Raw genomic sequence first — 17,175 nt, 5'->3', positions numbered from 1 at the left:
GCAAAAACAGATCCATCCCGGATGGGGCCCCGGCGAGAAGATGAGACGTCTTGCTCTATTCTCTACTCTGTCAAAACAGTCACTTGAATGGGGGGGACAGGCAAACCGAAAGTGGAGCATACTCAAGGTGTGGCGTCCGGCCTCGTACGGGATCTTTTTCCCTTTTTGTCAAACAGATGCAGATGGCGAAATGCTTAAAAACCCGGCTGCCTTGTTTCAAGATTTAAAAGGTTCTTCATGGTTGGTTGGAGTCAAATTTCACCCCAAAGGACCCAAATTCTTTTCCAGGGGCCCTTTTCCCCCCATTTTCCCTGCACCAAGCATCCCTGGTTTCCTAGAGACGATCATCATTTCGTTTTCTCAGTTTTTAAAAGTTCGCCCTCTATTTCCCGGGTGATATAGCTCTCAGCTGGTGATTGAAAGGAAAAAGCGGGGGCATTTCTTCTCTTTGGGTAAGTGAATGTTTAGTGTACGTCGTTTTAGCCCTGTGATTTCCGGGTTAGAGGGAAAAAAAGGTTTGTTGGTAGACATTCCCAAAAAGTGGACCCCCTTCCTTTTGGGCCTTTCCCCAATAGGATGTCTTGCCCTTCCGTTCCCTTGAGGCCACCCCAAGTCTACCATGAAAAGGGAATCCCCTGAGGGGACTGGGGTAAACCTGCAATTCCCAGTGTTGAATTTTTTAAGGCCCTGGTCCCACCCGGTTAAACGCCAGCAATTTTCCAGTGCTAAAACCGGGTGACTTTGGATTCATCCGGGGACTGGGGGCCATTTGTGGAGAGGTTTAACAACAGATCAGCAGCAGGGAACCTTTCCCCAAACCCCTTTGGCGATCACAAATTGATGGTAGTCAAAAAAATCTTTATTTGTCTTGAATTATTGTCTCAAAGGGTCTTATGATTATTGGGGTGGCCTGGTCTGTGGGTTTCCAAATTTTTGCTCTGCTCTTCTTTTTTTTGAACAGGGTTTTCATTTGCCTCTTTCCCTTTGGAAAGGGGCCCTTTGCACTGTACTAGGCAGTGCTGAAAAATGCAGTTAAAGGGGGGGTAGCTGGTCTACATCTTCTCAACAATCTTGGGAAACTCAACTTTTTGGGCCCCCGCCTTTTTGGGCAAGTGATTTGAAGAAATGCACCTCCCCTGCCTTTTTGTCCCCCGGCCCCGTTTTTATACAGTTCTTGCGGCCCCAGCCGGAGGGTTTGGATTAAAAAACTTGCATTTTTGTAGCAAAATGCCCGCAAAAAGGGCCGCTTTTTCTTGACTACTAAAAGGGTGGTCTTTCTCTCCCCTCTCTCTCTCTCTCTCTCTCTCTCTCTCTCTCTCTCTCTCTCTCTCTCTCTCTCTCTCTCTCTCTCTCTCTCTTTTTTTTTTTTTTTTGGGTTTTTACAAAGGGTTTAAAAATCCCCAATTTACAGCTATTTACAGGTTGGGGGTTCCCTAACTTTATTGGAAGCTAAGGCTTTTTACCTACATCAACTCATTTAAGCATTTTTTTATGGGGCCGTAGGGAACGGATGAATTGGGGCCATCTGTGGGAGCTTTTCATTTGATCAATGACGTTATCTCGTTGACATCATTATGCTGTACAATTGTTTTCCCTACTCCAAAATCATCCCGGGGATGTTTATCTCAGATGGAGTGATGTTCTGGAGAAAAATTCAACCAGAGTGAAGTTCCTTTCTGCCCGTCTTGTGGCATAAAAACTTGTTTCACATGTCCTCGAAGTGGATCAAGGGGGGTATTTTGACAATATTGGCCTTGTACATCAGTAACCACCCCCATCCCTCTTTTTGAATCTGCTGAAATGGAAATCTATCAGGATGGGGCCCGGCCCCAGAAGATGGGACGTCTTGCTCTGTTTCTTTTTCTGTGGGGGTCGCAGATGAAGGAGGGGGAGGCAAACCAAAAAAAGTGGAACATACTCAAGGTGTGAGCGTACTTGTGCCTCTTTCAGGATCTTGCAACCCCTCTGTCAAGCAGATGGAAAACGGCCGGGAAATGTTAAACTTCTGGTGCCCCTTTTTTCAAGATTTTAAAAGGTTCTTCAAAGGTTTATTTTTAGTCAAATTTCACCCCCCGGATATCAACTTCTTCTCCAGGTTTCCAACATCGTCAACCCTTCCCTTTCTACTGCGCCAGCATTACCATCTGGTGCCCGAGACAGGAAAATCATTTGCGTTTTTTAGGTGCAAATGTTACTTGCCCTCTTTTCCCCCCAAACTGATATAGCTCTCAGCTGGGTGATTGATGTAACCAGGGAGCTGGCATTTCTTCTCTTGGATAAGTGAATGTCGGTTTTACAGTCGTCTGCATATGCATGTGATTCTGGGATGAGATGGAAAAGGGGTTAAGTAGACATTCCATAACAGTGGACCCCCCACCCTTTCCCTTTTGGAACCGCCCCCAAAAGGATGCCTTGCCCATTCCCTTCCATTGGGATCCAGAGATCTACCATGAGAAATCACTGAGGAGACCAAAACGTGAGCCTGCAATTCCCAGTGCTTGAAGTTTTTCTAAAACCCCGGGGCCACACCCCGGGCAAAACGCCAGCAATGTCCCGTGCTACCCACAGCTGACTTTTGGGTTCATCCAGTGACTGGGGGCCACTTAGTGGGGGGGTTTAACAACAGATCAGCAGCAGGTAAACCTTCCCGGGAAACCAAATTTTACGATCAAAAATGGGAGTGGTAGTCAAAAAATCTTCATTTTTCTTGATTGTGTCTCCCAAAAGGGTCTTCCCGTGATTGGAAAGGGGGGCCTGGTCTGTGGTTTTGATTTCTGCTCCCGCTCTTCTTTTTTTTGAACAGGGACTACATTTTTGCCTCTTTCCATGGAGGGCCCCTTTAAATGTCTAGGCAGTGCTGAAGATGCAGTTAGAGGGTGCTGGGTGGTTCACCTCTTTAACAATCTTGGCCAACTTGTCTGGGCCCGGCCTTTTTTGGTCAAGTGATTTAAAAAAATGCCCCTCCTCCCGCCTTTTGTCCCCCCTCTCTCCCTCTCTCTCTCTCTCTCTCTCTCTCTCTCTCTCTCTCTCTCTCCTCTCTCTCTCTTTTCTCTTTTTTTTTTTTTTTTTTTTTTTTTTTTTTTTTTTCATGGTTTGGAAAATTAAAGGGTCCCCAAACTTTTTTTTGAATTTTTTACAAGGGTTTAAAATTCCCAACATTGACAAGGGTAAAGGATTTACCTACATCAGCTCATTTGGGTTTTTTTTTGGTTTTTAAGTAAAAAAAAAGGATGGGAAATTGGGGGCCATCTGTGGGCCAGCATTTTTTTATTTGATAAAAAGACGTTATTTTCGTTGACATCATTATGCTGAACTGAAATTTTCCCTATAAAAAATCCTGGGTTTGTTGATCTCAGATATGATTTCTGGAGAAAATTCAGCCAAATTTAAGTTGCTTTTCTGCCCGTCTTGTGGCATAAAAGCATTTCGCTTTGAAGTGGATCAAATGGGTATTTTGACAATAAACCTTGTACAAACCCCGTGGGGCCCCCACATCCCCCCCTATGTTGAAGGGTCTGCCAAAAAAGGCCAATCCTTAAAGGGGGGTCCAGGCAGAAAATGAGACGTCTTGCTCTATTCTCTCTCCCGTCAAGCGGTCGCGGGTGAGGGGGGGACAGGCAAACCAAAAAAATTTGGGCATCTCAAAGGGGTAGGGGTCTTGTGCCTCTCAGTATCTTAAACCCCTACTGTCAAGCAGATGCGAATGGGAGGGAATTATTAAACTTCCTGACTGCCTTGTTTTCAAGATTTTTCAACATGGTTCTTTTATGGTTAGTTTGAGTCAAAATTTTACCCCCCAAAAAATTTTCCCAAATTCCCCGGGACTTAAAACCTCCCTTCATCCCTACTGCACCAGCATTACCATTGGTGCCAAAGACGATCATCATTTGCGTTTTCTCCCGGTGCAAATGTTTTTAAACTTCCCCAAACTGATACCAAAAAAATCGGGTGGTGATTGATGTGGCCCTTTGAGCAACTGGGATTTCTTCTCTTGGATAGAAAATGAATGTCAGTGGACAGTGTCCCGCATAGCCCCTTGATTCTGGGATGAGGAAGAAGGGCGTTGAATAGACATTCCAAAGGGGGACCCAGCCCCTTTTTCCCTTTTGGAACGCCCCAATGGGGTGTTTGCAGTTCCGTTCCATTAAGGGCTACCTTTGAGATTCTGGGTAATCACTGAGGGGACATGGCGTGGAAACCTGCAATTCCCCGTGTTTAAGTTTTGCTAAGAGGCCCTGGTGCCACCCGGGGCCCGCGCCCCGCAATGTCCCGTCTTTTCCCACAGCGACTTTGGTTTATCCAAAAAACTGGTGCCCCCAGTGGAAGGTTTAACCCAAAAGATCAGCAGCAGAGTAACCTTTCCGAACCATATTATTTTTAAAAAATGGGGAGTGGTTTGTCAAAAAATCTGTTTATTTGTTTGGTTATTGTCTCAGGATCTTACCAGTGATTGGCGGGTGACCCTGGTCTGTAGTTGCTGATTTCTTCCCCCTCTTCTTTTTGTGAAAGGGGCTACATTTGCCTCTTTCCATGGGAGGGGTATTTGCACTGGCGGCAGTGCAGAAAACCCCGTTAGAGGTGCTGCTAGCTGGTCTGCCCTCTTTCAACAATCTTGGGCTCAACTTTTTGGGGCCCCAGCCTTTTTTTGGTCAAGTGATTTAGAAGGGAAAAACACCTCCCCCTGCCATTGTCACCCCGGTTTTTATACAGTTCTTGCAGCTAGCCAAAGGGGGGTCCCTTGCTGGATCAGGAACTTGCATTTTAAACCAAAAGTGTTCAAAAGAGGTCCGCTTTTCTTTACTACTAGTAGAGATGGTTTTCTCTCTCTCTCTCTCTCTCTCCCCTCTCTCTCTCTCTCTCTCTCTCTCTCTCTCTCTCTCTCTCTCTCTCTCTCTCTCTCTCAAATTTTTTTTTAAAGGGGTTTTACAAGGTTGGGATCTCTTGACAGCTATTTACAGGTTAAGGGTTCCTAACATTGGAAACTAAGGTATTTTCTACTCAAGCTCTTTAGAAAGCATTTTTTTATGAGACCCCCAAAGTGGGGAAAAAGGATGAATTTAAAAACCATCCCGGGGCCCCGCATTTTTTTTGATCAATGACGTTATCTCGTTGACATCATTATGTTCGAAAGGTTTTCCCTACTCGGTCATTAATATGATCTGGGTGGGTGATGTTGGAAAATTTTTTTCCAAAGTAGGTTTTCCCTTTCTGCCCCTCTTGTGGGCAAAAGCTTTTTTACGCTGTCCTAAGTGGATCCAAAGTGGGATTTGACAATATTGGTTACCAAAAAGTAAAAGGGCCCCCCCATCCCCCTATGTTGGAAGGGTCTGCTGAAAAGGGGGGGCCCCATCGGATGGGTCCAGGCGGGAAAATGGGCGTCTTGCTCTTTTCTCCCCTGCCCAAGCAGTCCCGGTGAAAAAGGGCAGGCAAACCAAGAAAGTGGAGCATACTGGGGGTGGCGTACTTGTGCCTGGGACGGAAACTTCCTTCTGTCAAGCAGATGCCGGGGGAAAAGGCGAAGTGCTTAAACTTCCTGGCTGCCTTGTTTGCAAGATTTCCCCCCTGGGTTTAATGGTTGGTTTTTTGTAAAAAACCCCCAAAGGGTATCCTTCTTTCTCAGGGGCCCAAAATCGTTCCCCTTTAAACCTTACTACTCGCCAGCATTCCCTCATGGTGCCTAGAGACAGGGATCATTTCGTTTTTTAGGTGCAAATGTTACTTGCCATCTATTTCCCCCCAATTTATATGGGTCTCAGCTGGTGATTTATGTAATTTTTGGGCTGGGATTTCTTCTCTTGGATAAGTGAATGTCCGGGGGTGAAATCCCTCTGCATATGCATGTGGTTCGGGGTGAGATGAAGAGGTTTTAAATGGGGCATTCCATAACAGTGGACCAGCACACTTCCTTGTGGAACGCTTGCCCCAATAGGGTTTTCCCTTTCTGATTCCCAAACGTGAGGACTACGAGAATCCACCATGAAGGGGAAACACTGAGAGACATAGCGTAGAAATGCAATTCCCAGTGCTTGAAATTTTCTAAGAGGGCCCCGGTGCCACCCCGGGCAAAACGCCAGCAATGTCAGTGCTAAAACGGGTGACTTTGGATTCCTCCAGTGACTGGGTGCCCCCTTGGGGGAGAGGGTTTTAAAAACAGATCAGCCCGCGGTAACCTTTCCCAAAATTTGGCGATCCCCAAAATGGGGACGGTAGTCAAAAAAACTTCATTTGTCTTTAAATTTTTTCCAAGGGTCTTTCCAGTGATTGACAGGGGTGACACTGGTCTTGGTTTCTGATTTCTGCTCCCGTCTTCTTTTTTTTGAACAGGGGCTACATTTCCCCTTTCCATGGAGGGCCATTCATTTTAGGCAGTGCTGAAAGATCAAGTTAGAAGTGCTGCTAAAAAGGTCTGCCCTCTTCCCCAGAAAACTTGGGGTCAACATCGGGCCCCCCCCTTTTCTTGGTCAAATGATTTAAGGAAATGCACCTCCTCCCGCCTTTTTTAAAAACCACCTCTCCCCTCTCTCTCTCTCTCTCTCTCTCTCTCTCTCTCTCTCTCTCTCTCTCTCTCTCTCTCTCTCTCTCTCCCCCTCTCTCTTTTTCTCTCTCTCTCTCTCTCTCTCTCTCTCTCTCTCTTCTCTCTCTCTCTCTCCTCTCTCTCTCTCTCTCTCTTTTTTTTTTTTTTTTTTTTTTTTTTTTTTTTTTTTTTTCCTTTGGGTTTAACAGTTAGGATCCCAGCTTTATTAAAGGGTATTTTTCAGGGTTTAAATTCCCAACTTTTTGACAAATAAAAGGGTGTTTCCCATCAGCTCATTTGAAAAATTTTTTGTTTGAGACCTTTTCAAATGGGGGAAAAGGATGAAGTTGGGATCTTTGGGGCCCGCATTTTCATTGATCAACCGGGTTTTCTCTTGACATCCCTTATGCTGAACGAAAGTGTTCCCTTCTCAGGTCATCCTGGGGTATTGATCTCAGATGAAGTGATGTTCTGGGAGAGGTGCCAGGTAAAATTGCTGCTTTCTGCCCGTCTTGTGGCATAAAGCTTGTTTCGCGCTGTCCTCGAAGTGGATCCAAGTGTGGTATTTTTTACAATATTGGCCTTGTACCTAAATTGGGAAACCCATCCCCTTTGTTGAAAGGGTCTGAAATGACAGATCCATCCCGGATGGGTCCCGGCGAGGAAAATGGGGCGTCTTGCTCTGTTCTTCTCTGTCAAGCGGGGCCCCTTGAGAGAGAGGGGACAAACCCAAAAAAGTGGAGCATACTCAAAGGGGGGCGACGTGCCTCTGCAGTATCTTGCAACCCCCACTGTCAAAACAGATCGAGATACGGCGAAAATGTAAACTTCTGACTGCCTTGTTTGCAAGATTTAAAAATTTTCTTCCCAAGGGTTGGTTTTGGGGCAATTTCCCCCCCAAGGATATCCTTCCCTCCGGTGCCAACATCCCCCCATTCATCCTTACTGCACCAGCATTAAACATTTGCCTAGAAGGGAAAACATCATTTCGTTTTTTTCAGGTGCAAATGTTTAAAACCCCTCTATTTCCCCAAACTGATTAGCCCCAGCTGGTGATTGATGTAACCAAAGAACTGGCATTTCTTCTCTTGGGAAAGTGAATGTCAGTGTAGTCGTCTGCATATGCATGTGATTCTGGGATAGGGTAAGAAGGTCTTTAAAGGGGAATTTTCCCCCAACAGTGGACCCAGCACACTTCCTTGTGGAAAAAACTTTTTGGGGTGTCTTGCTGATTCCGTTCCTTTAGGGCTACACTTAGAGATCTACCAAAAAGGGAATCACTGGGGACATAGCGTAGTTTCAATTCCCAGTGCCCGAAGTTTTTTCTAAGGCCTGGTGCCCCACCGGTCAAACGCCAGCAATGTCAGTGCTACCCCCACCTTTTACTTTGGGTTCATCCCCGTGACTGGTGCCACTTAGTGGAGAGGTTTAAAACAGATCAGCAGCAGGTAACCCCTGAAACCCTTTGACGATCCAAAATAGTGAGTGGTAGTCAAAAAAATCTGTCATTTGTCTTGAGATTATTGTTTAAAGGTCTTCCCGTGATCGACAGGAGTGACACTGGTCTGTAGTTACTGATTTCTGCTCTGCTCTTCTTTTTTTGAACAGGGACTACATTTGCCTCTTTCCCCAAGGGGGTAATTTTCACTTTTCCCCAGGCAGTGCTGAAAAATTTCCCATTAAAAAGCTGCTAGCTGGTTCACATTTTCGTTCTTGGGCTCAACTTGTCTTTGGGGCCCGGGCCCTTTTTTTTTTAAGTGATTTAAAAAGGGGAAAAGCACCTCCTCCCCTAACCCTTTGGCCCCCCCAAAAGTTTTTATACAGTTCTTGCAGCTAGCCAAGGAGGGTCCCTTGCTGGATCAGGAAACTTCATTTTGGGAGCAAAGTGTTCAGCAAAGGGGGTCCCCCTTTTTTCTTGACTACTAGTGAATGGTCTCTCTCTCTCTCTCTCTCTCTCTCTCTCTCTCTCTCTCTCTCTCTCTCTCTCTCTCTCTCTCTCTCTCTCTCTCTCTCTCTTTTTTATTTTTTTTTTTTTTTTTTTTTTAGGGTTTGACAAAGGGTTTAAGGGGTCCTAAACTTTTTTGCCCGCTATTTACAGGTTAAAGGGTTCCCTAAATTTGTTGTAAAAATAAAAGGGTATTACCTACATCAGCTCATTTAAAACATTTTGTTTTGAGACATACAAGTAGGGAACAGGATGAAGTTGGAGCCATCTGTGGGCCCGTTTTTATTTGATCAACTGACTTTTTCCTTTTTAAACATTTGCTGTACAATGTTTTTCCATACTCGAGTCATCCCCGGGGATGTATGATCCCCAGATGGAATGATGTTCTGGAGAGGGGACAGCCCCGAGTGGGGGTTTTCCTTTTCCCCGCCCGTCTTTGGCATAAAAACATTTCACGCTGTCCTCGAAGTGGATCCAAGTGGTATTTTGACAATTTGGCCTTGTACATAAAAGGCCCACCCCCATCCCCCCTATGTTGGGAAAGGGTCTGCTGGAAAAACCCGATCTATCCGGATGGGTCCGGGCGAGAGATGAGACGTCTTGCTCTTTCTCTACTCTGTCAAAAGTCGCCCGATGGGGGGAGGGGAGGGAAACCAAGAAAGTGGAGCATATCAAAAGGGGGGGTACTTGTGCCTCGGCACGGGATCTTTTCAGCCCCACTGTCAAACAGATGCGAGATCGGCGAAATCTTTTTAAACTTCCTGGCTGCCCCTTTTTTGCAAAATTTACCCAAAATGGTTCCTTTGGGTTTGTTTTTTATCCCAAAATTTTTTTTTGGGGTATCCTTCTTTTCCAATTTTCCCAAAATCATCCCCTTCCCTCGCCTGCTCCTTGGGATTAAACATGGTGCCTAGAGACCAACATAAATTTTCGTTTTTTAGATTTCCCAAAAGTTTTACCATCTACCCAACGATTAGCTCTCAGCTGGTGATTGATGTAAAATTAGAGCAGCTGGCATTTTTCTTCCCCTTGGATAAAATGAATGTCGGTGTACAGTCGTCTGCATAGCCCTTTTGATTCTGGGATGAGATAAGAAGGTCGTTAAGTAGACATTCCATAACAGTGGAACCCCTTTCCTTTTGGAACCTTGCCCCAATAGGATGCCTTGCTGATTCCGTTTCCTTTAGGACTACAAGAGATCTACCATGAAAGGGAATCACTGAGGACATGGGGTGGGGCCCGCAATTCCCAATTGCGAAATTTGCTAAAAGGCCCCGGGGCCACACCCGGTCCAAAACGCCAGCAATGTCCCGTGCTACCACACAGCCCGACTTTGGATTCATCCCCCGTGACTGGGGGCCATTTGTGGAAAGGGTTTTAAAAACAGATCAACGAGGTAAACCCTTTTCCCGAAAATATTGGCGATCACAAAAATAGTGGTGGTAGTCAAAAAAAACTTCATTGTCTTGGGGTTTTGTCTCCAAAAGGGTCTTACCAGTGATTGACAGGGTGACACTGGTCTGTAGTTGCTGATTTCTGCTCTGCTCTTCTTTTTTGAACGGGACTACATTTGCCTCTTTCCATGGGGGGGCCATTTTAAATGTACAAACCGGGGCTGAAGATTTGGGTTAAAAGGTGCTAGCTGGTCTGCCCTCCCTTTTCCAACAATCTTGGGGTCAACTTTTTGGGCCCCGGGCCTTTTTTTGGTCAAGTGATTTGGAAAAATGCACCTCCTCCTGCCTTATTATCACCACCTCTCTCTCTCTCTCTCTCCTCTCTCTCTCTCTCTCTCTCTCTCTCCCCTCTCTCTCTCTCTCTCTCTCTCTCTCTCTCTCTCTCTCTCCCCTCTCCCCCTCTCTCTCTCTCTCTCTCTCTCTCTTCTCTCTTTTTTTTTTTTTTTTTTTTTTTTTTTTTTTTCTTTCCTCTTTTTCCTTTTCTTTTCCCTTCTTTTTCTCTTCCTCTCCTCTTTCTTTTTTTTTCTCTCTTTTCCTCTTCCCTTTTCTTTTCCTCTTTCTCTTCTCCCTTCCTTCCTCTTTTTCCTCTCTCTCCCTTTTTCTCTTTCCTTTCCCTTTTCTCTTTCTCCCTCTTTCCTCTTTCCCTTCCTCTTCCTTTTTTTTTTTCCTTTCTCTTCTTTCCCTCCTTTTCTCTCTTCCTCCTCCTTCCCTCTCTTCTCTTTCTCTCTTCCTTCCTTTCCCCCTCTTCTCTTTCTCTTTCCTCTCTTCTTCCCCCTCTTCCTCTCCTTCTTCCTCTCCTTTTTCTTTCCTTTCTTCCTTTTTTTCCTTTTCCCCCTTCCTTCTTCTCCTCCCCTCCTCCTTCCTCCCTTTCTCTCCCTTCCTCCTCCTCTCTCTTCTTTTCTCTCTTTCTTCCTCTTTTCCCCCTTTCCCCCTCCTTTTTTCCTTTCTTCTCTTTCTTCTCTTTTTTCTTCTCTCTCTTCTTTTCTTTCTTTTTCTTCCTCTCCCCCTTCCTTTCCTTCCCCTTTCTTCTTTCCTTCCTCTCCTTTCTCCTTTCCTCTCCTCCTCTTCCCTCTTTTTTCTCCTTCCCCCCTCCCCCTTCCTCTCCCCCTCCCCTTTTTCTCCTCTTCCCCTTTTTTCCTCCTCTTTCCTCCTCCCTCTTTTTTCTCTTCTTTTCTTTTTTTCTCTCTTCCTTTCTCCTTCTTTCTTTTCTCTCTCTCTTCTTTTTTCCTCTTCCTCTTTCCTCCTTTCCTTCTCCTCTTCTTTTCTTCTTCTCCTCTTCTCTTCTTCTCCTTTCTCCCCCTTTTCTTTCTTTTTTCCCTCCTCCTCCTTTTTCTCTTTTGGGTTAAAGCCTTGCAGGAGGGGGCCTTTTGGCTGATTTGAATTGGGTTTTTAAATAGGAAAAGTGTTAAGGAAAGAGGCCGTTTTTTATACTAGTTTTTGATTGGGCTTTTCCTTCTTTTTCCTCTTCTTTTTCTTTCTCTTCTTCTTTTTTTTTGTTTTTTCCCCTCTCCCCTTTTTTTTTTTTTTTTTTTTTTTTTTTTTTGGGGGTTTTCAAGGGTTGGATTCCCTACCCGGTATTCCCGCTAAATTTCCCGGGAAGGAAAATTCCCCTAACTTTAAAATTCCCCGGGTAACCTATTCCCCCCCCCACAGGGGTATTTGGGGGAAAACATTTTGGTTTGGCCCTACCCCGGGGAAAGGGAAAGAAGTTTTTTGGGGCCAATCTGGTGGGCACCATTTTCATTTTATAACGACGTTTTTCCCCTTTCATCTTTTGGTTCGGGTATTCTACCTTTTAGTGGGGGCCCGGGTTGGTTGTCCAAGGGGTGGTTTTAAATTCCCCGGGGGGAGGACAAGGGGACCCCCTTTCGGGGCCCCTTGTGGCCCCCCCCTTTAAAGGGGTTGTTTAAAAATGGTCTCGGTTTAAACCCCCCCAATGGGATTTGGGGGGCCCCAATTTGGGCCCCAAGCTCGGTAAAGGCCCCCCCTCCCTCCTAAAGGGTTGGGAGGGGAAATTTTCTTTGGAATTAAGATTCAGGATTTTGGCCCCGGCCCGGGGTGGCCCCTTTGGGTCCCCTCTTTGGGGGCAACCAGGGCCCCAAAGGGAGGACAGGCCCCCAAGGAAAGTGGGCCTACCCAAGGTTGGGGGTCTTGTCGCCTGCCAAAGGGGAAAACTTTCAGCCCCTTTTCCCGTCAAACAATCCCCGGAAAGGTTGGGAGGCGAAGTTTTTTTTTTGTTCCTCTCCTTTTTTTTTCCAAAATTTTTTTTTTCCCCTTTTTTTGGGTTTTTTGGGTTTGGGAAGTCAAATTTTCCCCAAGGTTTCAATTTTCTCCAGGTTTTTAAAATCCCCCCATTTATCTTGGTTACTTTTTCGCCCGCCCAAATTAAAATTCCCTTCATTTTGGGGCCTTTTTTGGGGGGAACAACCCCATTTTTTTTTCAAAGGGGCCTTTTTTTTTTTTCCTTTTATTTCCCCAAACTGATATGGCTTTCCCTTTTTAATTTTTGAAAATTTTTGTAACCTTAGAGAGCTTGGCATTTCTTCTCTTTTAAGGAAGGTTCCGGTGGGGAAACTCTTTTCTAGGAATTTTGGGTTTTGGGTAGATTTTAAGAACGTTGGGAATAAAATTCCATAAAAGTGGAAACCCACACCTTCCTTGTTTTAAAACCTTTCCCCAAATTTTTTTCCTTGCTGAAAATTCCCGGGTTTTTTCCCCCTTAGAGGATTTTTTTAGAGATTTAAAAAGAAGGTAATAACTGAGGGAACAAAAAAGGGAAAAACCCTTTTGTTTTTTTGTTTGAAAATTTTTTCTAAGAGAGGGCCCTTTTGTTTTTTCCCCAAAACCCCGTCAACGCCAGCCCAAAACCCAAAAAAATGCTGACAGTCTTGTGAGCTGTAAGCTCTGACTCAGGCACCTACCCTACCCTAGAAGGGTTAGGCATTGTGTCGATGTTTCTTTCTGTTTTGTTCTCTCCTTTTCGTTTTCTCAGTATTTTTGTTTTCCCTCCCTTTTATTGGGAGTTTTTTACATTGTTATGCGAGTGACTGGTTTGTGTGCTTTATATTTTTGTATTTTCCTTATCACTTGTTTCATTATTTATCTGAGCCTATGGTCCGTGCTCTCCAAAAATCCGCATTTAGTAGAGGAACAGTATGACGACGTTTCGGTCAGTCCTAGACTAAAACGTCGTCATGAGGTTTATGTTTTAGGTGCGGGGCTTTTGTTGAATTGTTCCAGCCACGATATTTTTTTTATTCTCTATAGTGTCTCTTTTTTTTTCTTGTACTTCTGTTTCTGCCAATATGTGAAACTGTATCCATGTTGTCGTTTCCAACATTTTTTACATTATTTTCGAAATTTGTTGTGCCGTACTTCTCATATATGAGGATTTATTTCGTATCGAGCAGTTCCCTATTTCTTACTCTAATTCCCCTCAAGGAAGGTTCCTTGACGCTGGTGAGGGGCTCTTGATCTAGGGAATTGGATCTGTGCTCCAGTTCCCTGAATTGAACGTGAATACCTTCCATCCCCCCCACATTCGCTGTATAATCCTACGAGTTTAGCTCTTCCCTGTGATTATAATAATAACTTACTCTAATTCCGTTTACACAAACTTTGGTTTTCACTTGACTGTATATACTCACATCCAGGCTTTTCGTCACCTTATGAGCAGTTTCTCATGAGATAAAATTGAGGCATAATAATGCTGTTTTTTCAGCCTGTTATATCTAGTAATAATGTAAATATTCTCTTACAATGTCTGTTTATTTCCGCTGTTAATGAATATTGTTTTTATTGCCAATATTTCCACGAGTCTTTCTGCCAGTATGACAAAAAAAATTGTAGTAATTTCGCTTCATGTACACCAGTCACTTGATGAACACCAGCCTCTTGAACAACACAAAGAAAATAGCGGTGTATCACTGAACACCTGCTATACAGGTAAACTACGGAACACCTGGCTTCTTGTCCGAGGCTGGCATGAATAATGTAAGCAAGAAGCACCAGGCTGCTTTATGTGGAGTGCCATTATTAACCAGTAGTCTGGTGTTGGCCAAGTGAGTGTGTGTGTGTGTGTGTGTCTGTTTGTCTGTCTGTGTGTTCTCGGGGTATGTGGTCGCAGTAATGTTGTGTGTTCTTAGGGTATGTGGTCGTAGTAATGTTGTGTGTTCATGGCTTACATCTTTCTTTATTTTGTTTTGTTTCTTCCTCTTTTAAAATGTTATTGTGATTTATTCCACTAATTAGAAATGTAAGTCAGCTTTAGTGGTTATTTGTTATTACTTTATGGTAACAGTAGTGATTAGAATTTGATGCTGGCAGTAGCAGTTATTAGAATTATATACTAATTGTAGTAGCCTCTCGTTTGAAGTCAGCAATGTTAGCAGTTATTTGCCTTTTAATAAGTTTGTGGAGAGATGACACAAGTTGCAGAACAAGCTTTTCTTGGAACAACATTTTGCTCTCTTAGTCATCACAAATATTGATAAAGCAAAACTTTTTTTGAGTAACTGCTCGTTTTGCAGCGTCTCTCTTGACAGTATTCCATCTGGAGCCAACTTTAACCAGTTTATTTTATGTGTATCTATTCTTGTTCTTAAATTCTTTTTTTTTTTACCATGAGAAGTAAAACCAAATATAATAAAATATAAAAATTATCAATTTTTTTATTAGGTTGGGTGTCAAAAAAAAAAATATTGTGGGCAAAGAAAACAGATAAGATATTTCATTTTGTACTGAACCAAATAAATTATAAAAATACATATGTCATAAGCTTACTAAGACTAGTATCACAGACTGAGCAGGACATTATAGAAACAAACGGCAGCAACAGAAGGTCGGAGCTCATTCAGGTTCCTGTCGTAGCTGGGTGACTTTATATTGGTCATGAACATCCAGTGCAACCTCAACAGTGAGTGCTCTAGCGTTTCCATAACTAAATGCAGGATGAGTGCATCTTCGCCAGTTCACACACTTTTCATCTTCTAGGAGCCGAGTTTCTCCTACTGGTCTTGAATAGCTAGTGGTATCCATTAGTTTTGAAGACTCAGTTGTTTTCGTCAGAATTGAAAAACAAGGAATCTATCTCATCTTCGTCAATTTTAAAAGACAGTGTATCTCCACCTGGTGTTTCGGACTTGAAAACCAATATGTCTCAACTGATTTTAAAAGCCGGGTGTCTCAGTCTTGGTGATTCATTTAGCCGTAACGATTCATTCAGTAATGAAGGCTATGAACTAGAATTTCTAGTGCACTGACGTTCGATGCCTTTGCTTTCCTCTCCAAAGTGCTTTCTTCTCTTAAAGTCCCAAATATCGGTATAACCTGAGAAGTTTATAACTCTCTACACCGAAGCGTCGGAATCAATGATTCCTTCCAAACGTTCATGTTAGTTCTGACTTCACCTGATCTGTAAGTGACATTGCTATATTCACAATTCTCTTCATCCAGTTTCACGAGCTTTACACAAGATTGCCAATACTTCTGCTTCAAACGTTGCCAGCACGTATATATCAAAGACTGCCAACATTGGAACTTGAGCATTTCCACATAATTTCGTACATTTCCAGAATATACACATGTGTTGCGTTTCAACAAGCTTTGACAATTTTGCAGTAGAAAAGATTCCAATGTCAACATCGACCTTCGTAAGGTTATGCTGCTTTTTAAATAATAAAGAAATATCACAACGGAAACACAATACACAACATCCAGTAATAAATATTTGGCTATTTAGAATCCTCACCATTAGATAAAACGTAAGGGCACATTGAGGATTTCACTAGTAATCTTTGGGTCGTGTTCATGAGAGAAGAATGTCCTCGTGTGAAGCTGAATACTATCTGATTTACAATCAGATTTGTCTGCTACATCTGACCAACTTGCTACGTTCTCCCTTGTCCAAAACGATAAGTTCAGTTATGGGCTGAGGAGGCGGGGAGTGGCGACCAATCAGAGATCCCAGCATCCGAGTAACGGAGAGCTTCCTTTGCTTAGGAGATCCATTACCTAGGATGTTTCCATTGTTGCTGCTACCACGCTGTGCCTTCACTTCTTTCAGAAAACTATCGAGGGCATCTGCTACAGGTACGCAACTCTCAGCCGTAGAGACCTCGGTGAAGCGGGCAGCATGAGTGAGAGCTAGCGTCCTGGCCTCCACCTCTTCTACCTCTCGCAGGTGGCCCAAGTCACTCTTGTTTCCCAGCATCAGTACACTGGCTGACGACCGCCGCACAGACAGTTCCTGAAGAGAAATAAAACTCTGAATTTAGTAATCCATTGGTAAAAGGTGTAAACAATCTACATATCGTACAAGAGCAAGAATACCGAAACGATAATTCCATCCATTGTATAGCTGAAGCTTAACCACCAGCCACCATCGTTCTTATGACCAACTCAGGACTGAGACAAAGTGTGGGACAGTTACCTGGAGTGTGTTGGCGGCCCATCTGTAGGATTCTTTATCTGTGATAGCGTAGACCACAACAAAGGCCTCAGCCCACTGTAGGTGGGCGTCAGAAGACTCGTCACAGCTGGCCCAAGTGTCCATAATCTCCACTGGCTGAGGCGCCCCGTCAACCTGCAGCACACACTTGTACAGCATATCTGTAATCAGAAGAATGTGCCAACATCAGCAACAGTAAACACTGTTATGCGAGCATTAAATACATGTACAGATTAACTCATTACCATTACAAAATACATTTAACATAATTGATTAAGCAACAGAAACTCCCAATATATGTTATTGTTACTCTTGAAATAAATGTGATGTAATTTCTTACCTGTGTCTGATCTGTATTCACCGATGAATCTCTTAGTGAGGTAGCGGACAGTGAGCGCTGATTTGCCCACCTGGTTACTGCCCAACACAGCCAAACGCAGAGGACTGTTGTTATTCTTCTCGTCTGTTTTCATGTTGCACTGTTGTAGCTGCACTTAACACTCGCAAAGCTGAATCCACTTTACTGCACAATATTCCATTAAAATATTCACCGAAACCGTTCTTGGTGTAATGTCAGTCAATATTTTTGATAATCACAAAACGTATTTTCTCTTCTGGCTGTTGATGTCTTGATTTGTGAGCTTATATCCAAGGTGCTGTAGAGAAGTACCCAGCAGGTATGACGGCAGTAGAATTGCCTCGAGGGTAGTGCCGTGATCTCGCTCCTCGCCCGCCTTTATAGCTTCCCTCGTGGGTTGCCAAGTCGCTAGCCATCAACTCGACATTCTCCCTCTAACTTACACACTCGTAAAGT

General features: G+C 43.9%; 1 protein-coding gene across 1 annotated transcript; it reads right to left on the bottom strand.

Annotated features, from left to right (window-relative positions):
• Positions 1-14,636: 14,636 nt before the first annotated feature.
• On the bottom strand, positions 14,637-17,060 carry LOC128696258 (ras-related and estrogen-regulated growth inhibitor-like protein). Its single transcript, XM_053787398.2, has 3 exons — positions 16,702-17,060; positions 16,344-16,522; positions 14,637-16,160 (listed from the first exon to the last, which is right to left on the bottom strand). The coding sequence occupies exons 1-3, from the start codon at positions 16,832-16,834 to the stop codon at positions 15,771-15,773; spliced, it is 702 nt and encodes a 233-aa protein (XP_053643373.1). The 5' UTR covers positions 16,835-17,060; the 3' UTR covers positions 14,637-15,770.
• Positions 17,061-17,175: the final 115 nt, after the last annotated feature.

This window comes from Cherax quadricarinatus, chromosome 39 (genome assembly GCF_038502225.1).
Source record: "Cherax quadricarinatus isolate ZL_2023a chromosome 39, ASM3850222v1, whole genome shotgun sequence".
Taxonomy (NCBI): Eukaryota; Metazoa; Arthropoda; class Malacostraca; order Decapoda; family Parastacidae; genus Cherax; species Cherax quadricarinatus.
The sequence above is the reverse complement of the archived record's forward strand: the minus strand, read 5'-3'. Positions and strand labels throughout refer to the sequence as shown.